Genomic DNA, 20,815 nt, shown 5'->3' with positions numbered 1-20,815 from the left:
TGAAATTACACAAAGCTTACTGATTCTGGTGTGTTTGGTAAAGTTATACATAACATACTGCTTCTGGTGTGTTTAGTGAAGATATACATAACTTACTGCTTCAGGTTCATTTAGTGATGTTATATACAAATTACTGCTTCAGATGTCTTTGGTGAAGTTATTCGTAACTTACTGCTTCAGATGTGTTCAGTGAAGTTACAACATATCGCTTCTGGTGTGTTTAATGAAGTTACACACAAGTTATTGCTTCACATGTGTTTAGTGAAATTATGCACAGCTTACTGCTTCTGGTGTGTTTAGTGAACTTTTATATGCAGCTTACTGCTTCAAGTATCTTGACTGAAGTTGAAACTTACTGCATCAGGTGTATTTAGTGAAGTTTCACACAACTTACTCCTTAAGGTGTATTTAGTGAGGTTATACGTAATTTACTGCTTCAGGTGTGTTTAATGAAGTTGTACATATCTTACTATTTCAGGTGTATTTAGTGAGGTTGTACTCATCTTACGGCTTGATATGTGTTTAGTAAATTTCTACATAACTTACTGCTTCAGGTGTGTTTAGTAAAGTTATACACACCTTACTGCTTCAGGTGTGTTTAAAGAAGTTCACTCAACTTAGTGATTCTGGTGTGTTTAATGAAGTCATACACAGCTTCTGTATAATATGTGATTAGTAAAGTTACACACAACTTACAGCTTCACGTGTGTTTAGTGAAGTTGTAGATATATTACTATTTCAGGTGTGTTTAGTGAAGTTATACACAGATTACTGCTTCTGCTGTGTTTACTGAAGTTACACACAACTTGCTTTCTTATTTGTATTTAGTGAAGTTACACTGAACTTACAGGTTCAGGTGTGTTTAAAGAAGTTCTCACAACTTAGTGCTTAAAGTGTGTTTAGTGAAGTTACACACAAGTTTCTGCTTTAGGTGTGTCTATGGAAGTAATACACAATGTACAGTTTCAGGTATGCTAAGTGAAGTTACAACTTACTGCTTCAGGGGTGTTTAGTGAAGTAACACAAAGCTTACTGATTCTGGTGCGTTTAGTAAAGTTATACAGAGATTGCCACTTCAGGTATGTTTAGTGAAATTATCCAAAGCTTACTGCTTTATATGTGTTTAGTGAACTGTTATACACAGCATACTGCTTCAGTTGTGTTTAGTGAGGTTGTACACACCTTACTGTTTGAGATGTGTTTAGTGACGTCATACAGAACTTACTGCTTCAGGTGTGATGAGTGAAATTATGCACAGCATACTATGTCAGGTGTATTTAGTAAAGTTAGGGAAAACTTTCTGCTTGAGGTGTATTTAGTGAAGTTACACACAAGGTACTGCTACAGGTGTGTTTATTAAAGTTACACACAACTCACTGATTTAGGTGTGTTTAGTGCAATTTTATATAATATTCTGCTTGATGTGTTTTTAGTGAAGTTACACACAACTTACTGCTTCAGGGGTGTTTAGTGAAGTAACACAAAGCTTACCGATTCTGGTGTGTTTAGTAAAGTTATACATAACATACTGCTTCTGGTGTGTTTAGTGAAGATACATCTTATTGCTTCTGGTGTGTTTTGTGAAGTTTTACATAACCTACTGCTTCAGGTGTGTTTAGTGAAGTTATATGCAACTTACTGTTTCAGGTGTTTTTAGTAAAGTGATACACAACTTACTGCCAAGTGTGTTTAGTGAAGATATATGCAACTTACGGCTTCATGTGTGTTTAGTGAAGTTACAACTTACTGCTTCAGGTGTGTTTAGTAAAGTTATACACAGCTTACTATTTCAGGTGTGTTTAGTGAGGTTGTACTTATCTTACTGCTTCGTATGTGTTTAGTAAATTTGTACATAACTTACAGCTTCAGGTGTGTTTAAAGAAGTTCACAAAAATTTCTGCTTGAGGTGTATTTAGTGAAGTTACACACAAGTTACTGCTTTAGGCGTGTTTATGAAAGTAATACACAATGTATAGTTTCAGGTGTGTTAAGGGAAGTTACAACTTACTGCTTCAGGCTTGCTTAGTGAAATTACACAAAGCTTACTGATTCTGGTGTGTTTGGTAAAGTTATACATAACATACTGCTTCTGGTGTGTTTAGTGAAGATATACATAACTTACTGCTTCAGGTTCATTTAGTGATGTTATATACAAATTACTGCTTCAGATGTCTTTGGTGAAGTTATTCGTAACTTACTGCTTCAGATGTGTTCAGTGAAGTTACAACTTATTGCTTCTGGTGTGTTTAATGAAATTACACACAAGTTATTGCTTCACATGTGTTTAGTGAAATTATGCACAGCTTACTGCTTCTGGTGTGTTTAGTGAACTTTTATATGCAACTTACTCCTTCAAATATCTGGACTGAAGTTAAAACTTACTGCTTCAGGTGTATTTAGTGAAGTTACACACAAGTTACTCCTTAAGGTGTATTTAGTGAAGTTACATGCAACCTACCGCTTCTGTTGTGTTTAGTGAATTTATACATACGTTACTGCTTCAGGTGTGTTAGTGAAGTGTTATAAACAGCTTACTACTTCTGCTGTATTTAGTGAATTTACACACGACTTACTGCTTCAGGTGTGTTTAGTGAACTGTTATATGCAACTTAATGTTTCAAGTATCTTGACTGAAGTTACAACTTACTGCATCAGGTGTATTTAGTAAAGTTTCACACAACTTACTCCTTAAGGTGTATTTAGTGAGGTTATACGTAATCTACTGCTTTAGATGTATTTAGTGGAGTTACACATAACTTACTGCTTTAGGTGTGTTTAGTGAAGTTATATACAACCTACTAATTCAAATGTGTTTACAAAAGTTACAACTCTCTGTTTAGATGTGTTTAGTGAAGATATACATAACTTACTGCTTCAGGTGCATTTAGTGATGTTACATACAATTTACTGCTCAGATATCTCTAGTGAAGTTGTACATAACTTACTGCTTCAGATGTGTTTATTGAAGTTACAACTTACTGCTTCTGGTGTGTTGACTGAAGTAACACACAACTTACTGCTTCTGGCGTGTTGATTGAAGTTTCACACAACTTACTCCTTAAGGTGTATTTAGTGAGGTTATACGTAATTTACTGCTTTTGGTGTATTTAGTGGAGTTACACATAACTTACTGCTTTAGGTGTGTTTAGTGAAGTTATACACAGCTTACTGTTTAATATGTGATTAGTGAAGTTACACACATCTTACTGCTTCAGGTGTGTTTAGTGAAGTTATACATAAGTTACTGTTTCTGGTGCATTTCGTGATGTTATATACAACTTACTGCTCAGATATCTTTAGTGAAGTTGTACGTAAATTACTGCTTCAGATGTGTTTCTTGAAGTTACAACTTACTGCTTCTGGTGTGTTTAATGAAGTTACACACAACGTACTGCTTCTGGTGTGTTGACTGAAGTAACACACAACTTACTGCTTCAGATGTATTTAGTGAAGTTACACACAACGTACTGCTTCTGGTGTGTTGACTGAAGTAACTCACAACTTACTGCTTCAGATGTATTTAGTGAAGTTATATACAACTTACTGCTTTAGGTGTGTTTAGTGAAGTCATACACAGTTTCTGTATTATACGTGATAAGTGAAGTTACACAATTTTCTGCTTCACGTGTGTTTAGTCAAGTTGTACATATCTTACTATTTCAGATGTGTTTACTGAGGCTGTACTTATCTTACTGCTTCGTATGTGTTTAGTAAATTTGTACATAACTTACTGCTTCAGGTGTGTTAAGTGAAGTTAAACACAGATTACTGCTTCTGATGTGTTTACTGAAGTTACACACAACTCGCTGCTTTATTTGTATTTAGTGAAGTTACTCATAACGTGCAGCTTCAGGTGTGTTTAAAGAAGTTCACACAACTTAGTGCTTTAAGTGTTTACTGAAGCTACACACAAGTTAGTGCTTTAGATGTGTTTATGAGAGTAATACACAATGAACAGTTTCAGGTGTGTTAAGTGAAGTTACAACTAACTGCTGCAGTGGTGTTTAGTGAAGTTACACAAAGCTTACTGATGCTGGTGTGTTTAGTAAAGTTATACATAACTTACTGCTTCTGGTGTGTTTAGTGAAGTTATACAAAGCTTGCCACTTCAGGTATATTTAGTGAAATTATCCAAAGCTTACTGCTTTATATGTGTTTAGTGAACTGTTGTACACAGCATACTGCTTCACTTGTGTTTAGTGAGGTTGTACATAACTTACTGTTTCAGGTGTGTTTAGTGACGTTATACACAACTTACTGCTTCAGGTGTGTTGAGTGAAGTTACACATAACTCACTGGTTTAGGTGTGTTTAGTGAAGTTAGGCAAAACTTTCTGCTTCAAGTGTGTTTATTAAAGTTACATACAACTCACTGCTTTAGATGTGTTAAGTGAAGTTACACATAACTCACTGGTTTAGGTGTGTTTAGTGCAATTTTATGCAATATACTGCTTCATGTGTGTTTAGTGAAGTTACACACTTAACTTACTGCTTCAGGTATGTTCAGTGAAGTTATACACAGCTTATTGCTTCAGGTGCGTTTAGTGAAGTTATTTAAAGCTTACTGCTTTAGATGTGTTTTGTGAACTGCTATACATAGCTTACTGTTTCAGGTGTTTTTAGTGATGTTATATACAACTTACTGCTTCAAGTGTGTTTAGGGAAGATATATGCAACTTACGGCTTCATGTGTGTTTAGTGAAGATACAACTTACTGCTTCTGGTGTGTTGACTGAAGTAACACACAACTTACTGCATTAGATGTATTTAGTGAAGTTTCACACAACTTACTCCTTAAGGTGTATTTAGTGAGGTTATACGTAATTTACTGCTTTAGGTGTATTTAGTGGAGTTACACATAACTTACTGCTTTAGGTGTGTTTAGTGAAGTTACACATAGCTCACTGCTTAGGTGTCTTTAGTGCAATTTTATGTAATATACTGCTTCATGTGTATTTAGTGAAGTTACACACAACTTACTGTTTCAGGTGTGTTTAGTAAAGTTTCACACAACTTACTGCTTCTGGTGTGTTTACTGAAGAGACATCTTACTGCTTCGGGTGTGTTTAGTGAAGATATACATAACTTACTCCTTCAGGTGCATTTAGTGATATTATATACAACTTACTGCATCAGATGTATTTAGTGAAGTTTCACACAACCTACTCCTTAAGGTGTATTTAGTGAGGTTATACGTAATTTACTGCTTTAGGTGTATTTAGTGGAGCTACACACAACTTACTGCTTTAGGTGTGTTTAGTAAAGTTATATACAACTTACTGCTCAGATATCTTCAGTGAAGTTGTACGTAACTTACTGCTTCAGGTGCATTTAGTGATGTTATATACAACTTACTGCTCAGATATCTTTAGTGAAGTTGTACGTAACCTACTGCTTCAGATGTGTTTATTGAAGTTTAAACTTACTGCTTGTGGTGTGTTGACTGAAGTTACACACAACTTACTCCTTAAGGTGTATTTAGTGAAGTTACATGTACCTTACTGCTTGTGGTGTGTTGACTGAAGTTACACACAACTTACTCCTTAAGGTGTATTTAGTGAAGTTACATGTACCTTACTGCTTTAGGTGTGTTTAGTAACGTTATACACAACTTACTGCTTCAGGTGTGATGAGTGAAGTTATACACAGCATACTATTTCAGGTGTATTTAGTGAAGTTAGGCAAAACTTTGTGCTTGAGGTGTATTTTGTATTTAGTGAAGTTACACACAACTTACTGCTTAGGTGTGTGTTAAACATAGCTTACTGCTTCTGGTGTGTTTACTGAAGTTACACACAACTTACTGCTTTAGATGTGTTAAGTGAAGTTACACATAACTCACTGCTGAGGTGTGTTTAGTGGAATTTTATGCAATATACTGCTTCATGTGTATTTAGTGAAGTTACACACAACTTACTCCTTAAGGTGTATTTAGTGAAGTTACAAACAACTTACTCCTTAAGGTGTATTTAGGGAGGTTATACGTAATTTACTGCTTTTGGTGTATTTAGTGAGGTTATACGTAATTTACTGCTTTTGGTGTATTTAGTGGAGTTACACATAACTTACTGCTTTAGGTGTGTTTAGTGAGGTTATATACAACTTACTGCATTAGGAGTGTTTAGTGAAGTTATACACAGCTTACTGTGTAATATGTGATTAGTGAAGTTACACACATCTTACTGCTTCAGGTGTGTTTAGTAAGTTGTACACATCTCACTGCTTCATATGTGTTAAGTAAATTTCTACATAACTAACTGCTTCAGGTGTGTTTAGTAAAGTTATACACACCTTACTGCTTCAGGTGTGTTTAAAGAAGTTCAGACCACTTAGTGATTCTGGTGTGTTTATTGAAGTTATACACAATGTACAGTTTCATGTGTGCTGAGTGAAGTTACAAGTTACTGCTTCAAGGGTGTTTAGTGAAGTTATACACAACTCACTGCTTCAGGTGTGGTAAGTGAAGTTACACACAGCTTATTGATTATGGTCTGTTTACTGAAGTTATACATAAGTTACTGTTTCTGGTGTGTTTAGTGAAGATACATCTTACTGCTTCAAATGTGTTTAGTGAAGATATACAGAACTTACTGCTTCAGGTGCATTTTGTGATGTTATATACAACTTACTGCTCAGATATCTTTAGTGAAGTTGTACGTAACTTACTGCTTCAGATGTGTTTCTTCAAGTTACAACTTACTGCTTCTGGTGTGTTGACTGAAGTAACACACAACTTACTGCTTCAGATGTATTTAGTGAAGTTACACACAACTTACTCCTTAATGTATATTTAGTGAAGTTACATGTATCTTACTGCTTTAGGTGTGTTTAGTGAAGTTATATACAACTTACTGCTTTAGGTGTGTTTAGTGAAGTTACACATAGCTCACTGCTTCGGTGTCTTTAGTGCAATTTTATGTAATATACTGCTTCATGTGTATTTAGTGAAGTTACACACAACTTACTGTTTCAGGTGTGTTTAGTAAAGTTTCACACAACTTACTGCTTCTGGTGTGTTTAGTGAAGATATACATAACTTACTCCTCCAGGTGCATTTAGTGATGTTATATACAACTTACTGCATCAGATGTATTTAGTGAAGTTTCACACAACCTACTCCTTAAGGTGTATTTAGTGAGGTTATACGTAATTTACTGCTTTAGGTGTATTTAGTGGAGTTACACATAACTTACTGCTTTAGGTGTGTTTAGTGAAGTTACACATAGCTCACTGCTTAGGTGTCTTTAGTGCAATTTTATGTAATATACTGCTTCATGTGTATTTAGTGAAGTTACACACAACTTACTGTTTCAGGTGTGTTTAGTAAAGTTTCACACAACTTACTGCTTCTGGTGTGTTTAGTGAAGATATACATAACTTACTGCTTCAGGTGCATTTAGTGATGTTATATACAACTTACTGCATCAGATGTATTTAGTGAAGTTTCACACAACCTACTCCTTAAGGTGTATTTAGTGAAATTATACGTAATTTACTGCTTTAGTGTGTATTTAGTGAAGTTACACACAACTTACTCCTTAAGGTGTATTTAGTGAAGTTACAAACAACTTACTCCTTAAGGTGTATTTAGTGAGGTTATACGTAATTTACTGCTTTTGGTGTATTTAGTGAGGTTATACGTAATTTACTGCTTTTGGTGTATTTAGTGGAGTTACACATAACTTACTGCTTTAGGTGTGTTTAGTGAAGTTATATACAACTTACTGCATTAGGAGTGTTTAGTGAAGTTATACACAGCTTACTGTGTAATATGTGATTAGTGAAGTTACACACATCTTACTGCTTCAGGTGTGTTTAGTAAGTTGTACACATCTCACTGCTTCATATGTGTTAAGTAAATTTCTACATAACTAACTGCTTCAGGTGTGTTTAGTAAAGTTATACACACCTTACTGCTTCAGGTGTGTTTAAAGAAGTTCAGACCACTTAGTGATTCTGGTGTGTTTATTGAAGTTATACACAATGTACAGTTTCATGTGTGCTGAGTGAAGTTACAAGTTACTGCTTCAAGGGTGTTTAGTGAAGTTATACACAACTCACTGCTTCAGGTGTGGTAAGTGAAGTTACACACAGCTTATTGATTATGGTCTGTTTACTGAAGTTATACATAAGTTACTGTTTCTGGTGTGTTTAGTGAAGATACATCTTACTGCTTCAAATGTGTTTAGTGAAGATATACAGAACTTACTGCTTCAGGTGCATTTTGTGATGTTATATACAACTTACTGCTCAGATATCTTTAGTGAAGTTGTACGTAACTTACTGCTTCAGATGTGTTTCTTCAAGTTACAACTTACTGCTTCTGGTGTGTTGACTGAAGTAACACACAACTTACTGCTTCAGATGTATTTAGTGAAGTTACACACAACTTACTCCTTAATGTATATTTAGTGAAGTTACATGTATCTTACTGCTTTAGGTGTGTTTAGTGAAGTTATATACAACTTACTGCTTTAGGTGTGTTTAGTGAAGTTATATACAACTTACTGCTTTAGGTGTGTTTAGTGAAGTTACACATAGCTCACTGCTTCGGTGTCTTTAGTGCAATTTTATGTAATATACTGCTTCATGTGTATTTAGTGAAGTTACACACAACTTACTGTTTCAGGTGTGTTTAGTAAAGTTTCACACAACTTACTGCTTCTGGTGTGTTTAGTGAAGATATACATAACTTACTCCTCCAGGTGCATTTAGTGATGTTATATAGAACTTACTGCATCAGATGTATTTAGTGAAGTTTCACACAACCTACTCCTTAAGGTGTATTTAGTGAGGTTATACGTAATTTACTGCTTTAGGTGTATTTAGTGGAGTTACACATAACTTACTGCTTTAGGTGTGTTTAGTGAAGTTACACATAGCTAACTGCTTAGGTGTCTTTAGTGCAATTTTATGTAATATACTGCTTCATGTGTATTTAGTGAAGTTACACACAACTTACTGTTTCAGGTGTGTTTAGTAAAGTTTCACACAACTTACTGCTTCTGGTGTGTTTAGTGAAGATATACATAACTTACTCCTTCAGGTGCATTTAGTGATGTTATATACAACTTACTGCATCAGATGTATTTAGTGAAGTTTCACACAACCTACTCCTTAAGGTGTATTTAGTGAAATTATACGTAATTTACTGCTTTAGGTGTATTTAGTGGAGTTACACACAACTTACTGCTTTAGGTGTGTTTAGTGAAGTTACATACAACTTACTGCTCAGATATCTTCAGTGAAGTTGTACGTAACTTACTGCTTCAGATGTGTTTATTGAAGTTAAAACTTACTGCTTCAGGTGCATTTAGTGATGTTATATACAACTTACTGCTCAGATATCTTTAGTGAAGTTGTACGTAACCTACTGCTTCAGATGTGTTTATTGAAGTTAAAACTTATTGCTTCTGGTGTGTTGACTGAAGTTACACACAACTTACTCCTTAAGGTGTATTTAGTGAAGGTACATGTACCTTACTGCTTTAGGTGTTTTGTATAGTGGAGTTACACATAACTTACTGCTTTAGGTGTGTTTGGTGAAACTATATACAACTAACTCTTTCAGGTGTGTTTAGTGACGTTATACACAACTTACTGCTTCAGGTGTGATGAGTGAAGTTATACACAGCATACTATTTCAGGTGTATTTAGTGAAGTTATGCAAAACCTTGTGCTTGAGGTGTATTTAGTGAAGTTACACACAACTTACTGCTTAGGTGTGTGTTAAACATAGCTTACTGCTTCTGATGTGTTTACTGAAGTTATACACAACTTACTGCTTTAGATGTGTTAAGTGAAGTTACACATAACTCACTGCTGAGGTGTGTTTAGTGCAATTTTATGCAATATTCTGCTTCATGTGTATTTAGTGAAGTTACACACAACTTACTGCTTCTGGTGTGTTTAGTGGAGTTACACACATCTTACTGCTACAGGTGTGTTCAGTAAAGTACAAACAACTTATTGCTTTTGGTGTGTTTACTTAAGTTACATCTTACTGCTTCAAATGTGTTTAGTGAAGATATACAGAACTTACTGCTTCAGGTGCATTTCGTGATGTTATATACAACTTACTGCTTCAGATGTCTTTGATGAAGTTATACGTAACTTACTGCTTCAGATGTGTTTAGTGAAGTTACAACTTATTGCTTCTGGTGTGTTTAATGAAGTTACACACAAGTTATTGCTTCACATGTGTTTAGTGGAGTTACACATAACTTACTGCTTTAGGTGTGTTTACTGAAGCTATATACAACTTACTGATTTAGGTGTGTTTAGTGAAGTCATACACAGTTTCTGTATTATACGTGATTAGTGAGGTTACACACAACTTACTGCTTCACGTGTGTTTAGTGAAGTTGTACATATCTTACTATTTCAGATGTGTTTACTGAGGCTGTACTTATCTTACTGCTTCGTATGTGTTTAGTAAATTTGTACATAACTTACTGCTTCAGGTGTGTTAAGTGAAGTTAAACACGGATTACTGCTTCTGCTGTGTTTACTGAAGTTACACACAACTCGCTGCTTTATTTGTATTTAGTGAAGTTACACATAACGTACAGCTTCAGGCATGTTTAAAGAAGTTCACACAACTTAGTGCTTTAAGTGTGTTTAGTGAAGTTACACACAAGTTTCTGCTTTAGGTGTGTTTAGTGAAGTTACACACAAGTTTCTGCTTTAGGTGTGTCTATGGAAGTAATACACAATGTACAGTTTCAGGTATGTTAAGTGAAGTTACAACTTACTGCTTCAGGGTGTTTAGTGAAGTTACACAAAGCTTACTGATTCTGGTGTGTTTAGTGAAGTTATACAGAGCTTGCCACTTCAGGTATGTTTAGTGAAATTATCCAAAGCTTACTGCTTTATATGTGTTTAGTGAACTGTTATACACAGCATACTGCTTCAGTTGTGTTTAGTGAGGTTGTACACACCTTACTGTTTCAGATGTGTTTAGTGACGTTATACAGAACTTACTGCTTCAGGTGTGATGAGTGAATTTATGCACAGCATACTATGTCAGGTGCATTTAGTAAAGTTAAAGAAAACTTTCTGCTTGAGGTGTATTTAGTGAAGTTACACACAAGTTACTGCTTTAGGTGTGTTTATGAAAGTAATACACAATGTACAGTTTCAGGTGTGTTAAGGGAAGTTACAACTTACTGCTTCAGGCTTGCTTAGTGAAATTACACAAAGCTTACTGATTCTGGTGTGTTTGGAAAAGTTATACATAACATACTGCTTCTGGTGTGTTTAGTGAAGATATACATAACTTACTGCTTCAGGTTCATTTAGTGATGTTATATACAAATTACTGCTTCAGATGTCTTTGGTGAAGTTATTCGTAACTTACTGCTTCAGATGTGTTCAGTGAAGTTACAACATATCGCTTCTGGTGTGTTTAATGAAGTTACACACAAGTTATTGCTTCACATGTGTTTAGTGAAATTATGCACAGCTTACTGCTTCTGGTGTGTTTAGTGAACTTTTATATGCAGCTTACTGCTTCAAGTATCTTGACTGAAGTTGAAACTTACTGCATCAGGTGTATTTAGTGAAGTTTCACACAACTTACTCCTTAAGGTGTATTTAGTGAGGTTATACGTAATTTACTGCTCCAGGTGTGTTTAATGAAGTTGTACATATCTTACTATTTCAGGTGTATTTAGTGAGATTGTACTCATCTTACGGCTTGATATGTGTTTAGTAAATTTCTACATAACTTACTGCTTCAGGTGTGTTTAGTAAAGTTATACACACCTTACTGCTTCAGGTGTGTTTAAAGAAGTTCACTCAACTTAGTGATTCTGGTGTGTTTATTGAAGTTATACACAATCTACAGTTTCATGTGTGTTAAGTGAAGTTACAAGTTACTACTTCATCGGTGTTTAGTGAAGTTATACACAACTCACTGCTTCAGGTGTGGTAAGTGAAGTTACACAAAGCTTACTGATTTTGGTGTGTTTAGTAATGTTATACATTGCTTACTGCTTCCGGTGTGTTTAGTTAAGATATACGTAACTTACTCCTTTAGGTGCATTTAGTGATGTTATATACAACTTACTGCTTCAGATATCTTTAGTGAAGTTGTACGTAACTTACTGCTTCAGATGTGTTTATTGAAGTTACAACTTACTGCTTCTGGTGTGGTTAATGAAGTTACACACAACTTACTGCTTCTGGTGTGTTGATTGAAGTAACACACAACTTACTGCTTCAGATGTACTTAGTGAAGTTACCCACAACTTACTCCTCAAGGTGTATTTATTGACGTTACATGTATCGTACTGCTTTAGGTGTGTTTAGTGAAGTTATATACAACTTACTGCTTTAGGTGTGTTTAATGAAGTCATACACAGCTTCTGTATAATATGTGATTAGTAAGGTTACACACAACTTACAGCTTCACGTGTGTTTAGTGAAGTTGTAGATATATTACTATTTCAGGTGTGTTTAGTGAAGTTATACACAGATTACTGCTTCTGCTGTGTTTACTGAAGTTACACACAACTTGCTTTCTTATTTGTATTTAGTGAAGTTACACTGAACTTACAGGTTCAGGTGTGTTTAAAGAAGTTCTCACAACTTACTGCTTCAGGGGTGTTTAGTGAAGTAACACAAAGCTTACTGATTCTGGTGCGTTTAGTAAAGTTATACAGAGATTGCCACTTCAGGTATGTTTAGTGAAATTATCCAAAGCTTACTGCTTTATATGTGTTTAGTGAACTGTTATACACAGCATACTGCTTCAGTTGTGTTTAGTGAGGTTGTACACACCTTACTGTTTCAGATGTGTTTAGTGACGTCATACAGAACTTACTGCTTCAGGTGTGATGAGTAAAAATATGCACAGCATACTATGTCAGGTGTATTTAGTAAAGTTAGGGAAAACTTTCTGCTTGAGGTGTATTTAGTGAAGTTACACACAAGGTACAGCTACAGGTGTGTTTATTAAAGTTACACACAACTTACTGCTTAGGTGTGTGTTAAACATAGCTTACTGCTTCTGGTGTGTTCACTGAAGTTACACACAACTCACTGCTTTAGATGTGTTAAGTGAAGTTACACATAACTCACTGATTTAGGTGTGTTTAGTGCAATTTTATATAATATTCTGCTTGATGTGTTTTTAGTGAAGTTACACACAACTTACTGCTTCAGGGGTGTTTAGTGAAGTAACACAAAGCTTACCGATTCTGGTGTGTTTAGTAAAGTTATACATAACATACTGCTTCTGGTGTGTTTAGTGAAGATACATCTTATTGCTTCTGGTGTGTTTTGTGAAGTTTTACATAACCTACTGCTTCAGGTGTGTTTAGTGAAGTTATATGCAACTTACTGTTTCAGGTGTTTTTAGTAAAGTGATACACAACTTACTGCCAAGTGTGTTTAGTGAAGATATATGCAACTTACGGCTTCATGTGTGTTTAGTGAAGTTACAACTTACTGCTTCAGGTGTGTTTAGTAAAGTTATACACAGCTTACTATTTCAGGTGTGTTTAGTGAGGTTGTACTTATCTTACTGCTTCGTATGTGTTTAGTAAATTTGTACATAACTTACTGCTTCAGGTGTGTTTAGTGAAGTTATACACAGATTACTGCTTCTGCTGTGTTTACTGAAGTTATACACAACTCGCTGCTTTATTTGTATTTAGTAAAGTAACATAACTTACAGCTTCAGGTGTGTTTAAAGAAGTTCACAAAACTTTCTGCTTGAGGTGTATTTAGTGAAGTTACACACAAGTTACTGCTTTAGGCGTGTTTATGAAAGTAATACACAATGTACAGTTTCAGGTGTGTTAAGGGAAGTTACAACTTACTTCTTCAGGCTTGCTTAGTGAAATTACACAAAGCTTACTGATTCTGTTGTGTTTGGTAAAGTTATACATAACATACTGCTTCTGGTGTGTTTAGTGAAGATATACATAACTTACTGCTTCAGGTTCATTTAGTGATGTTATATACAAATTACTGCTTCAGATGTCTTTGGTGAAGTTATTCGTAACTTACTGCTTCAGATGTGTTCAGTGAAGTTACAACTTATTGCTTCTGGTGTGTTTAATGAAATTACACACAAGTTATTGCTTCACATGTGTTTAGTGAAATTATGCACAGCTTACTGCTTCTGGTGTGTTTAGTGAACTTTTATATGCAACTTACTCCTTCAAGTATCTGGACTGAAGTTAAAACTTACTGCTTCAGGTGTATTTAGTGAAGTTACACACAACTTACTCCTTAAGGTGTATTTAGTGAAGTTACATGCAACCTACCGCTTCTGTTGTGTTTAGTGAATTTATACATACGTTACTGCTTCAGGTGTGTTAGTGAAGTGTTATAAACAGCTTACTACTTCTGCTGTATTTAGTGAATTTACACACGACTTACTGCTTCAGGTGTGTTTAGTGAACTGTTATATGCAACTTAATGTTTCAAGTATCTTGACTGAAGTTACAACTTACTGCATCAGGTGTATTTAGTAAAGTTTCACACAACTTACTCCTTAAGGTGTATTTAGTGAGGTTATACGTAATCTACTGCTTTAGATGTATTTAGTGGAGTTACACATAACTTACTGCTTTAGGTGTGTTTAGTGAAGTTATATACAACCTACTAATTCAAATGTGTTTACAAAAGTTACAACTCTCTGCTTTAGATGTGTTTAGTGAAGTTACACATAGCTCACTGCTTAGGTGTCTTTAGTGCAATTTTATGCAATATACTGCTTCATGTGTATTTAGTGAAGTTACACACAACTTACTGTTTCAGGTGTGTTTAGTAAAGTTACACACAACTTACTGCTTCTGGTGTGTTTACTGAAGTTACATCTTACTGCTTCAAATGTGTTTAGTGAAGATATACATAACTTACTGCTTCAGGTGCATTTAGTGATGTTACATACAACTTACTGCTCAGATATCTTTAGTGAAGTTGTACATAACTTACTGCTTCAGATGTGTTTATTGAAGTTACAACTTACTGCTTCTGGTGTGTTGACTGAAGTAACACACAACTTACTGCTTCTGGCGTGTTGATTGAAGTTTCACACAACTTACTCCTTAAGGTGTATTTAGTGAGGTTATACGTAATTTACTGCTTTTGGTGTATTTAGTGGAGTTACACATAACTTACTGCTTTAGGTGTGTTTAGTGAAGTTATACATAAGTTACTGTTTCTGGTGTGTTTAGTGAAGATACATCTTACTGCTTCATATGTGTTTAGTGAAGATATACAGAACTTACTGCTTCAGGTGCATTTCGTGATGTTATATACAACTTACTGCTCAGATATCTTTAGTGAAGTTGTACGTAACTTACTGCTTCAGATGTGTTTCTTGAAGTTACAACTTACTGCTTCAGGTGCGTTTAGTGAAGTTACACACAACTTACTGCTTCTGGTGTGTTTACTGAAGTTACATCTTACTGCTTCAAATGTGTTTAGTGAAGATATACATAACTTACTGCTTCAGGTGCATTTAGTGATGTTATACACAACTTACTGCTTCAAGTGTGTTTAGGGAAGATATATGCAACTTACGGCTTCATGTGTGTTTAGTGAAGATACAACTTACTGCTTCTGGTGTGTTGACTGAAGTAACACACAACTTACTGCATTAGATGTATTTAGTGAAGTTTCACACAACTTACTCCTTAAGGTGTATTTAGTGAGGTTATACGTAATTTACTGCTTTAGGTGTATTTAGTTGAGTTACACATAACTTACTGCTTTAGGTGTGTTTAGTGAAGTTACACATAGCTCACTGCTTAGGTGTCTTTAGTGCAATTTTATGTAATATACTGTTTCATGTGTATTTAGTGAAGTTACACACAACTTACTGTTTCTGGTGTGTTTAGTGAAGATACATCTTACTGCTTCAAATGTGTTTAGTAAAGATATACAGAACTTACTGCTTCAGGTGCATTTCGTGATGTTATATACAACTTACTGCTCAGATATCTTTAGTGAAGTTGTACGTAACTTACTGATTCAGATGTGTTTCTTGAAGTTACAACTTACTGCTTCTGGTGTGTTTAATGAAGTTACACACAACGTACTGCTTCTGGTGTGTTGACTGAAGTAGCACACAACTTACTGCTTCAGATGTGTTTAGTGAAGTTACACACAACGTACTGCTTCTGGTGTGTTGACTGAAGTAACACACAACTTACTGCTTTAGGTGTGTTTAGTGAAGTTATACACAGCTTCTGTATAATATGTGATAAGCGAAGTTACACACAATTTTCTGCTTCACGTGTGTTTATGAGAGTAATACACAATGAACAGTTTCAGGTGTGTTAAGTGAAGTTACAACTTACTGCTGCAGTGGTGTTTAGTGAAGTTACACAAAGCTTACTGATGCTGGTGTGTTTAGTAAAGTTATACATAACTTACTGCTTCTGGTGTGTTTAGTGAAGTTATACAAAGCTTGCCACTTCAGGTATATTTAGTGAAATTATCCAAAGCTTACTGCTTTATATGTGTTTAGTGAACTGTTGTACACAGCATACTGCTTCACTTGTGTTTAGTGAGGTTGTACATAACTTACTGTTTCAGGTGTGTTTAGTGACGTTATACACAACTTACTGCTTCAGGTGTGATGAGTGAAGTTACACATAACTCACTGGTTTAGGTGTGTTTAGTGAAGTTAGGCAAAACTTTCTCCTTCAAGTGTGTTTATTAAAGTTACACACAACTTACTGCTTAGTTGTGTGTGAAACATAGCTGACTGCTTCTGGTGTGTTTACTGAAGTTACATACAACTCACTGCTTTAGATGTGTTAAGTGAAGTTACACATAACTCACTGGTTTAGGTGTGTTTAGTGCAATTTCATGCAATATACTGCTTCATATATATTTAGTGAAGTTACACACAACTTACTGCTTCTGGTGTGTTGACTGAAGTAACACACAACTTACTGCTTCAGGTATGTTCAGTGAAGTTATACACAGCTTATTGCTTCAGGTGCGTTTAGTGAAGTTATTTAAAGCTTACTGCTTTAGATGTGTTTTGTGAACTGCTATACATAGCTTACTGTTTCAGGTGTTTTTAGTGATGTTATACACAACTTACTGCTTCAAGTGTGTTTAGGGAAGATATATGCAACTTACGGCTTCATGTGTGTTTAGTGAAGATACAACTTACTGCTTCTGGTGTGTTGACTGAAGTAACACACAACTTACTGCATTAGATGTATTTAGTGAAGTTTCACACAACTTACTCCTTAAGGTGTATTTAGTGAGGTTATACGTAATTTACTGCTTTAGGTGTATTTAGTGGAGTTACACATAACTTACTACTTTAGGTGTGTTTAGTGAAGTTACACATAGCTCACTGCTTAGGTGTCTTTAGTGCAATTTTATGTAATATACTGCTTCATGTGTATTTAGTGAAGTTACACACAACTTACTGTTTCAGGTGTGTTTAGTAAAGTTTCACACAACTTACTGCTTCTGGTGTGTTTACTGAAGATACACCTTACTGCTTCCGGTGTGTTTAGTGAAGATATACATAACTTACTCCTTCAGGTGCATTTAATGATGTTATATACAACTTACTGCATCAGATGTATTTAGTGAAGTTTCACACAACCTACTCCTTAAGGTGTATTTAGTGAGGTTATACGTAATTTACTGCTTTAGGTGTATTTAGTGGAGTTACACACAACTTACTGCTTTAGGTGTGTTTAGTGAAGTTATATACAACTTACTGCTCAGATATCTTCAGTGAAGTTGTACGTAACTTACTGCTTCAGATGTGTTTATTGAAGTTAAAACTTACTGCTTCAGGTGCATTTAGTGATGTTATATACAACTTATTGCTCAGATATCTTTAGTGAAGTTGTACGTAAACTACTGCTTCAGATGTGTTTATTGAAGTTAAAACTTACTGCTTGTGGTGTGTTGACTGAAGTTACACACAACTTACTCCTTAAGGTGTATTTAGTGAAGTTACATGTACCTTACTGCTTGTGGTGTGTTGACTGAAGTTACACACAACTTACTCCTTAAGGTGTATTTAGTGAAGTTACATGTACCTTACTGCTTTAGGTGTGTTTAGTAACGTTATACAAAACTTACTGCTTCAGGTGTGATGAGTGAAGTTATACACAGCATACTATTTCAGGTGTATTTAGTGAAGTTAGGCAAAACTTTGTGCTTGAGGTGTATTTTGTATTTAGTGAAGTTACACACAACTTACTGCTTAGGTGTGTGTTAAACATAGCTTACTGCTTCTGGTGTGTTTACTGAAGTTACACACAACTTACTGCTTTAGATGTGTTAAGTGAAGTTACACATAACTCACTGCTGAGGTGTGTTTAGTGGAATTTTATGCAATATACTGCTTCATGTGTATTTAGTGAAGTTATACACAACTTACTGCTTCTGGTGTGTTTAGTGGAGTTATACACATCTTACTGCTACAGGTGTGTTCAGTAGAGTACAAACAACTTATTGCTTTTGGTGTGTTTACTTAAGTTACATCTTACTGCTTCAAATGTGTTTAGTGAAGATATAACTTACTGCTTCAGGTGCATTTCGTGATGTTATATACAACTTACTGCTTCAGATGTGTTTAGTGAAGTTACAACTTATTGCTTCTGGTGTGTTTAATGAAGTTACACACAAGTTATTGCTTCACATGTGTTTAGTGGAGTTACACATAACTTACTGCTTTAGGTGTGTTTACTGAAGCTATATACAACTTACTGATTTAGGTGTGTTTAGTGAAGTCATACACAGTTTCTGTATTATACGTGATTAGTGAGGTTACACACAACTTACTGCTTCACGTGTGTTTAGTGAAGTTGTACATATCTTACTATTTCAGATGTGTTTACTGAGGCTGTACTTATCTTACTGCTTCGTATGTGTTTAGTAAATTTGTACATAACTTACTGCTTCAGGTGTGTTAAGTGAAGTTAAACACAGATTACTGCTTCTGCTGTGTTTACTGAAGTTACACACAACTCGCTGCTTTATTTGTATTTAGTGAAGTTACACATAACGTACAGCTTCAGGCATGTTTAAAGAAGTTCACACAACTTAGTGCTTTAAGTGTGTTTACTGAAGCTACACACAAGTTAGTGCTTTAGATGTGTTTATGGGAGTAATACACAATGTACAGTTTCAGGTGTGTTAAGTGAAGTTACAACTTACTGCTTCTGGTGTGTTTAGTGAAGTTATACAGAGCTTGCCACTTCAGGTATATTTAGTGAAATTATCCAAAGCTTACTGCTTTATATGTGTTTAGTGAACTGTTGTACACAGCATACTGCTTCACTTGTGTTTAGTGAGGTTGTACATAACTTACTGTTTCAGGCGTGATGAGTGAAGTTATACACAGTATACTATTTCAGGTGTGTTTAGTGAAGTTAGGCAAAACTTTCTCCTTCAAGTGTGTTTATTAAAGTTACACACAACTTACTGCTTAGTTGTGTGTGAAACATAGCTGACTGCTTCTGGTGTGTTTACTGAAGTTACATACAACTCATTGCTTTAGATGTGTTAAGTGAAGTTACACATAACTCACTGGTTTAGGTGTGTTTAGTGCAATTTTATGCAATATACTGCTTCATGTGTATTTAGTGAAGTTACACACAACTTACTGCTTCAGGTATGTTCAGTGAAGTTATACACAGCTTATTGCTTCAGGTGCGTTTAGTGAAGTTATTCAAAGCTTACTGCTTTAGATGTGTTTTGTGAACTGCTATACACAGCTTACTGTTTCAGGTGTTTTTAGTATAGTGATACACAACTTACTGCTTCAAGTGTGTTTAGGGAAGATATATGCAACTTACGGCTTCATGTGTGTTTAGTGAAGTTACAACTTACTGCTTAAGGTGTGTTTCGTGAAGTTGTACATAATTTACTGTTTCAGATGTGTTTAGTGAAGTTATACACAGATTACTGCTTCTGCTGTGTTTACTGAAGTTACACACAACTCGCTGCTTTATTTGTATTTAGTGAAGTAACACATAACTTACAGATTCAGGTGTGTTTAAAGAAGTTCACACAATTTAGTGCTTAAAGTGTGTTTTGTGAAGTGATACACAACTTACTGCTTCAAGTGTGTTCAGTGTACACAGCTTATTTCTTCAGGTGCGTTTTGTAAAGTTATAAACAGCTTACTGATTTAGGTATGTTTAATGAACTCTGATACTTAGCTTACTGCTTGAGGTGTGTTTAGTGAACGTTTACACATAACTTTCTGCTTGAGGTGTGTTTAATGAACTGTTATACACAACTTACTGCTTCAGGTGTGTTAAATGAACTGTTATACATAACTTACTTCTTCAGGTGTGTTTAGTACACCAATGTTATATCCTGCTGGAAGACTGTTTCCGAGAAATCCAACAATTGCTACCATCAACAATTTTCTTGTAATTCTTTGATGCTATTTAGAAATAAAATTTAATTAAGTAAGAAAAATAGGGGAAAACAAGATAAATCATGAATGAGATATGACAAGTTCAGTTTTATCTTGAAACAAATAAAAGCTTCTGATCGAATGCGTAACTGAAGTTTTGACGCATGTTTAGTAATAATAATAAATGTTAAAACCTCTCTACAACTGTGAGGTGTATCTTTATGTAAGGCGTATTTACTGCTGACGTCGCCAGTTTCTATTTTAAAACCTAACACTAGGGCGGATTTCAAGGTTGGTTGTTTGAAGTTAAGCTCGAAGCTAAACAATAGTTTCTATACTACGAGTATCGAAAACTGGTTTCCGCAGATATATAACAATGCCACGGGAGGGAATTAATACGTATATGATTGCAATGGAAATAGTAAACATGCACTTTGTTTATAAT

The 20,815-nt window shown here is 35.0% G+C and overlaps 1 protein-coding gene across 9 annotated transcripts in view; it reads right to left on the bottom strand.

The window, feature by feature from the left end:
* LOC143230604 (solute carrier family 2, facilitated glucose transporter member 1-like) overlaps nucleotides 1-20,815 on the bottom strand; it is a 71,850-nt gene that overhangs the window by 38,147 nt on the left and 12,888 nt on the right. For 8 of the 9 annotated variants that reach the window (XR_013016545.1, XR_013016546.1, XR_013016543.1 and 5 more), the window contains one exon: nucleotides 20,293-20,397. The exons of the other annotated variant lie outside the window; for it this stretch is intronic. Coding sequence is in view for 4 of the 8 variants with exons in the window: in XM_076464449.1 (XP_076320564.1) it covers nucleotides 20,293-20,397 (105 nt within the window). In the remaining 4 variants the exon portion in view is untranslated. The remainder of the gene's footprint in view (nucleotides 1-20,292; nucleotides 20,398-20,815) is intronic. 9 annotated transcript variants of the gene reach the window in all.

This window comes from Tachypleus tridentatus, chromosome 10, assembly GCF_004210375.1.
Source record: "Tachypleus tridentatus isolate NWPU-2018 chromosome 10, ASM421037v1, whole genome shotgun sequence".
In the NCBI taxonomy this organism is placed as follows: Eukaryota; Metazoa; Arthropoda; class Merostomata; order Xiphosura; family Limulidae; genus Tachypleus; species Tachypleus tridentatus.
The sequence above is the reverse complement of the archived record's forward strand: the minus strand, read 5'-3'. Positions and strand labels throughout refer to the sequence as shown.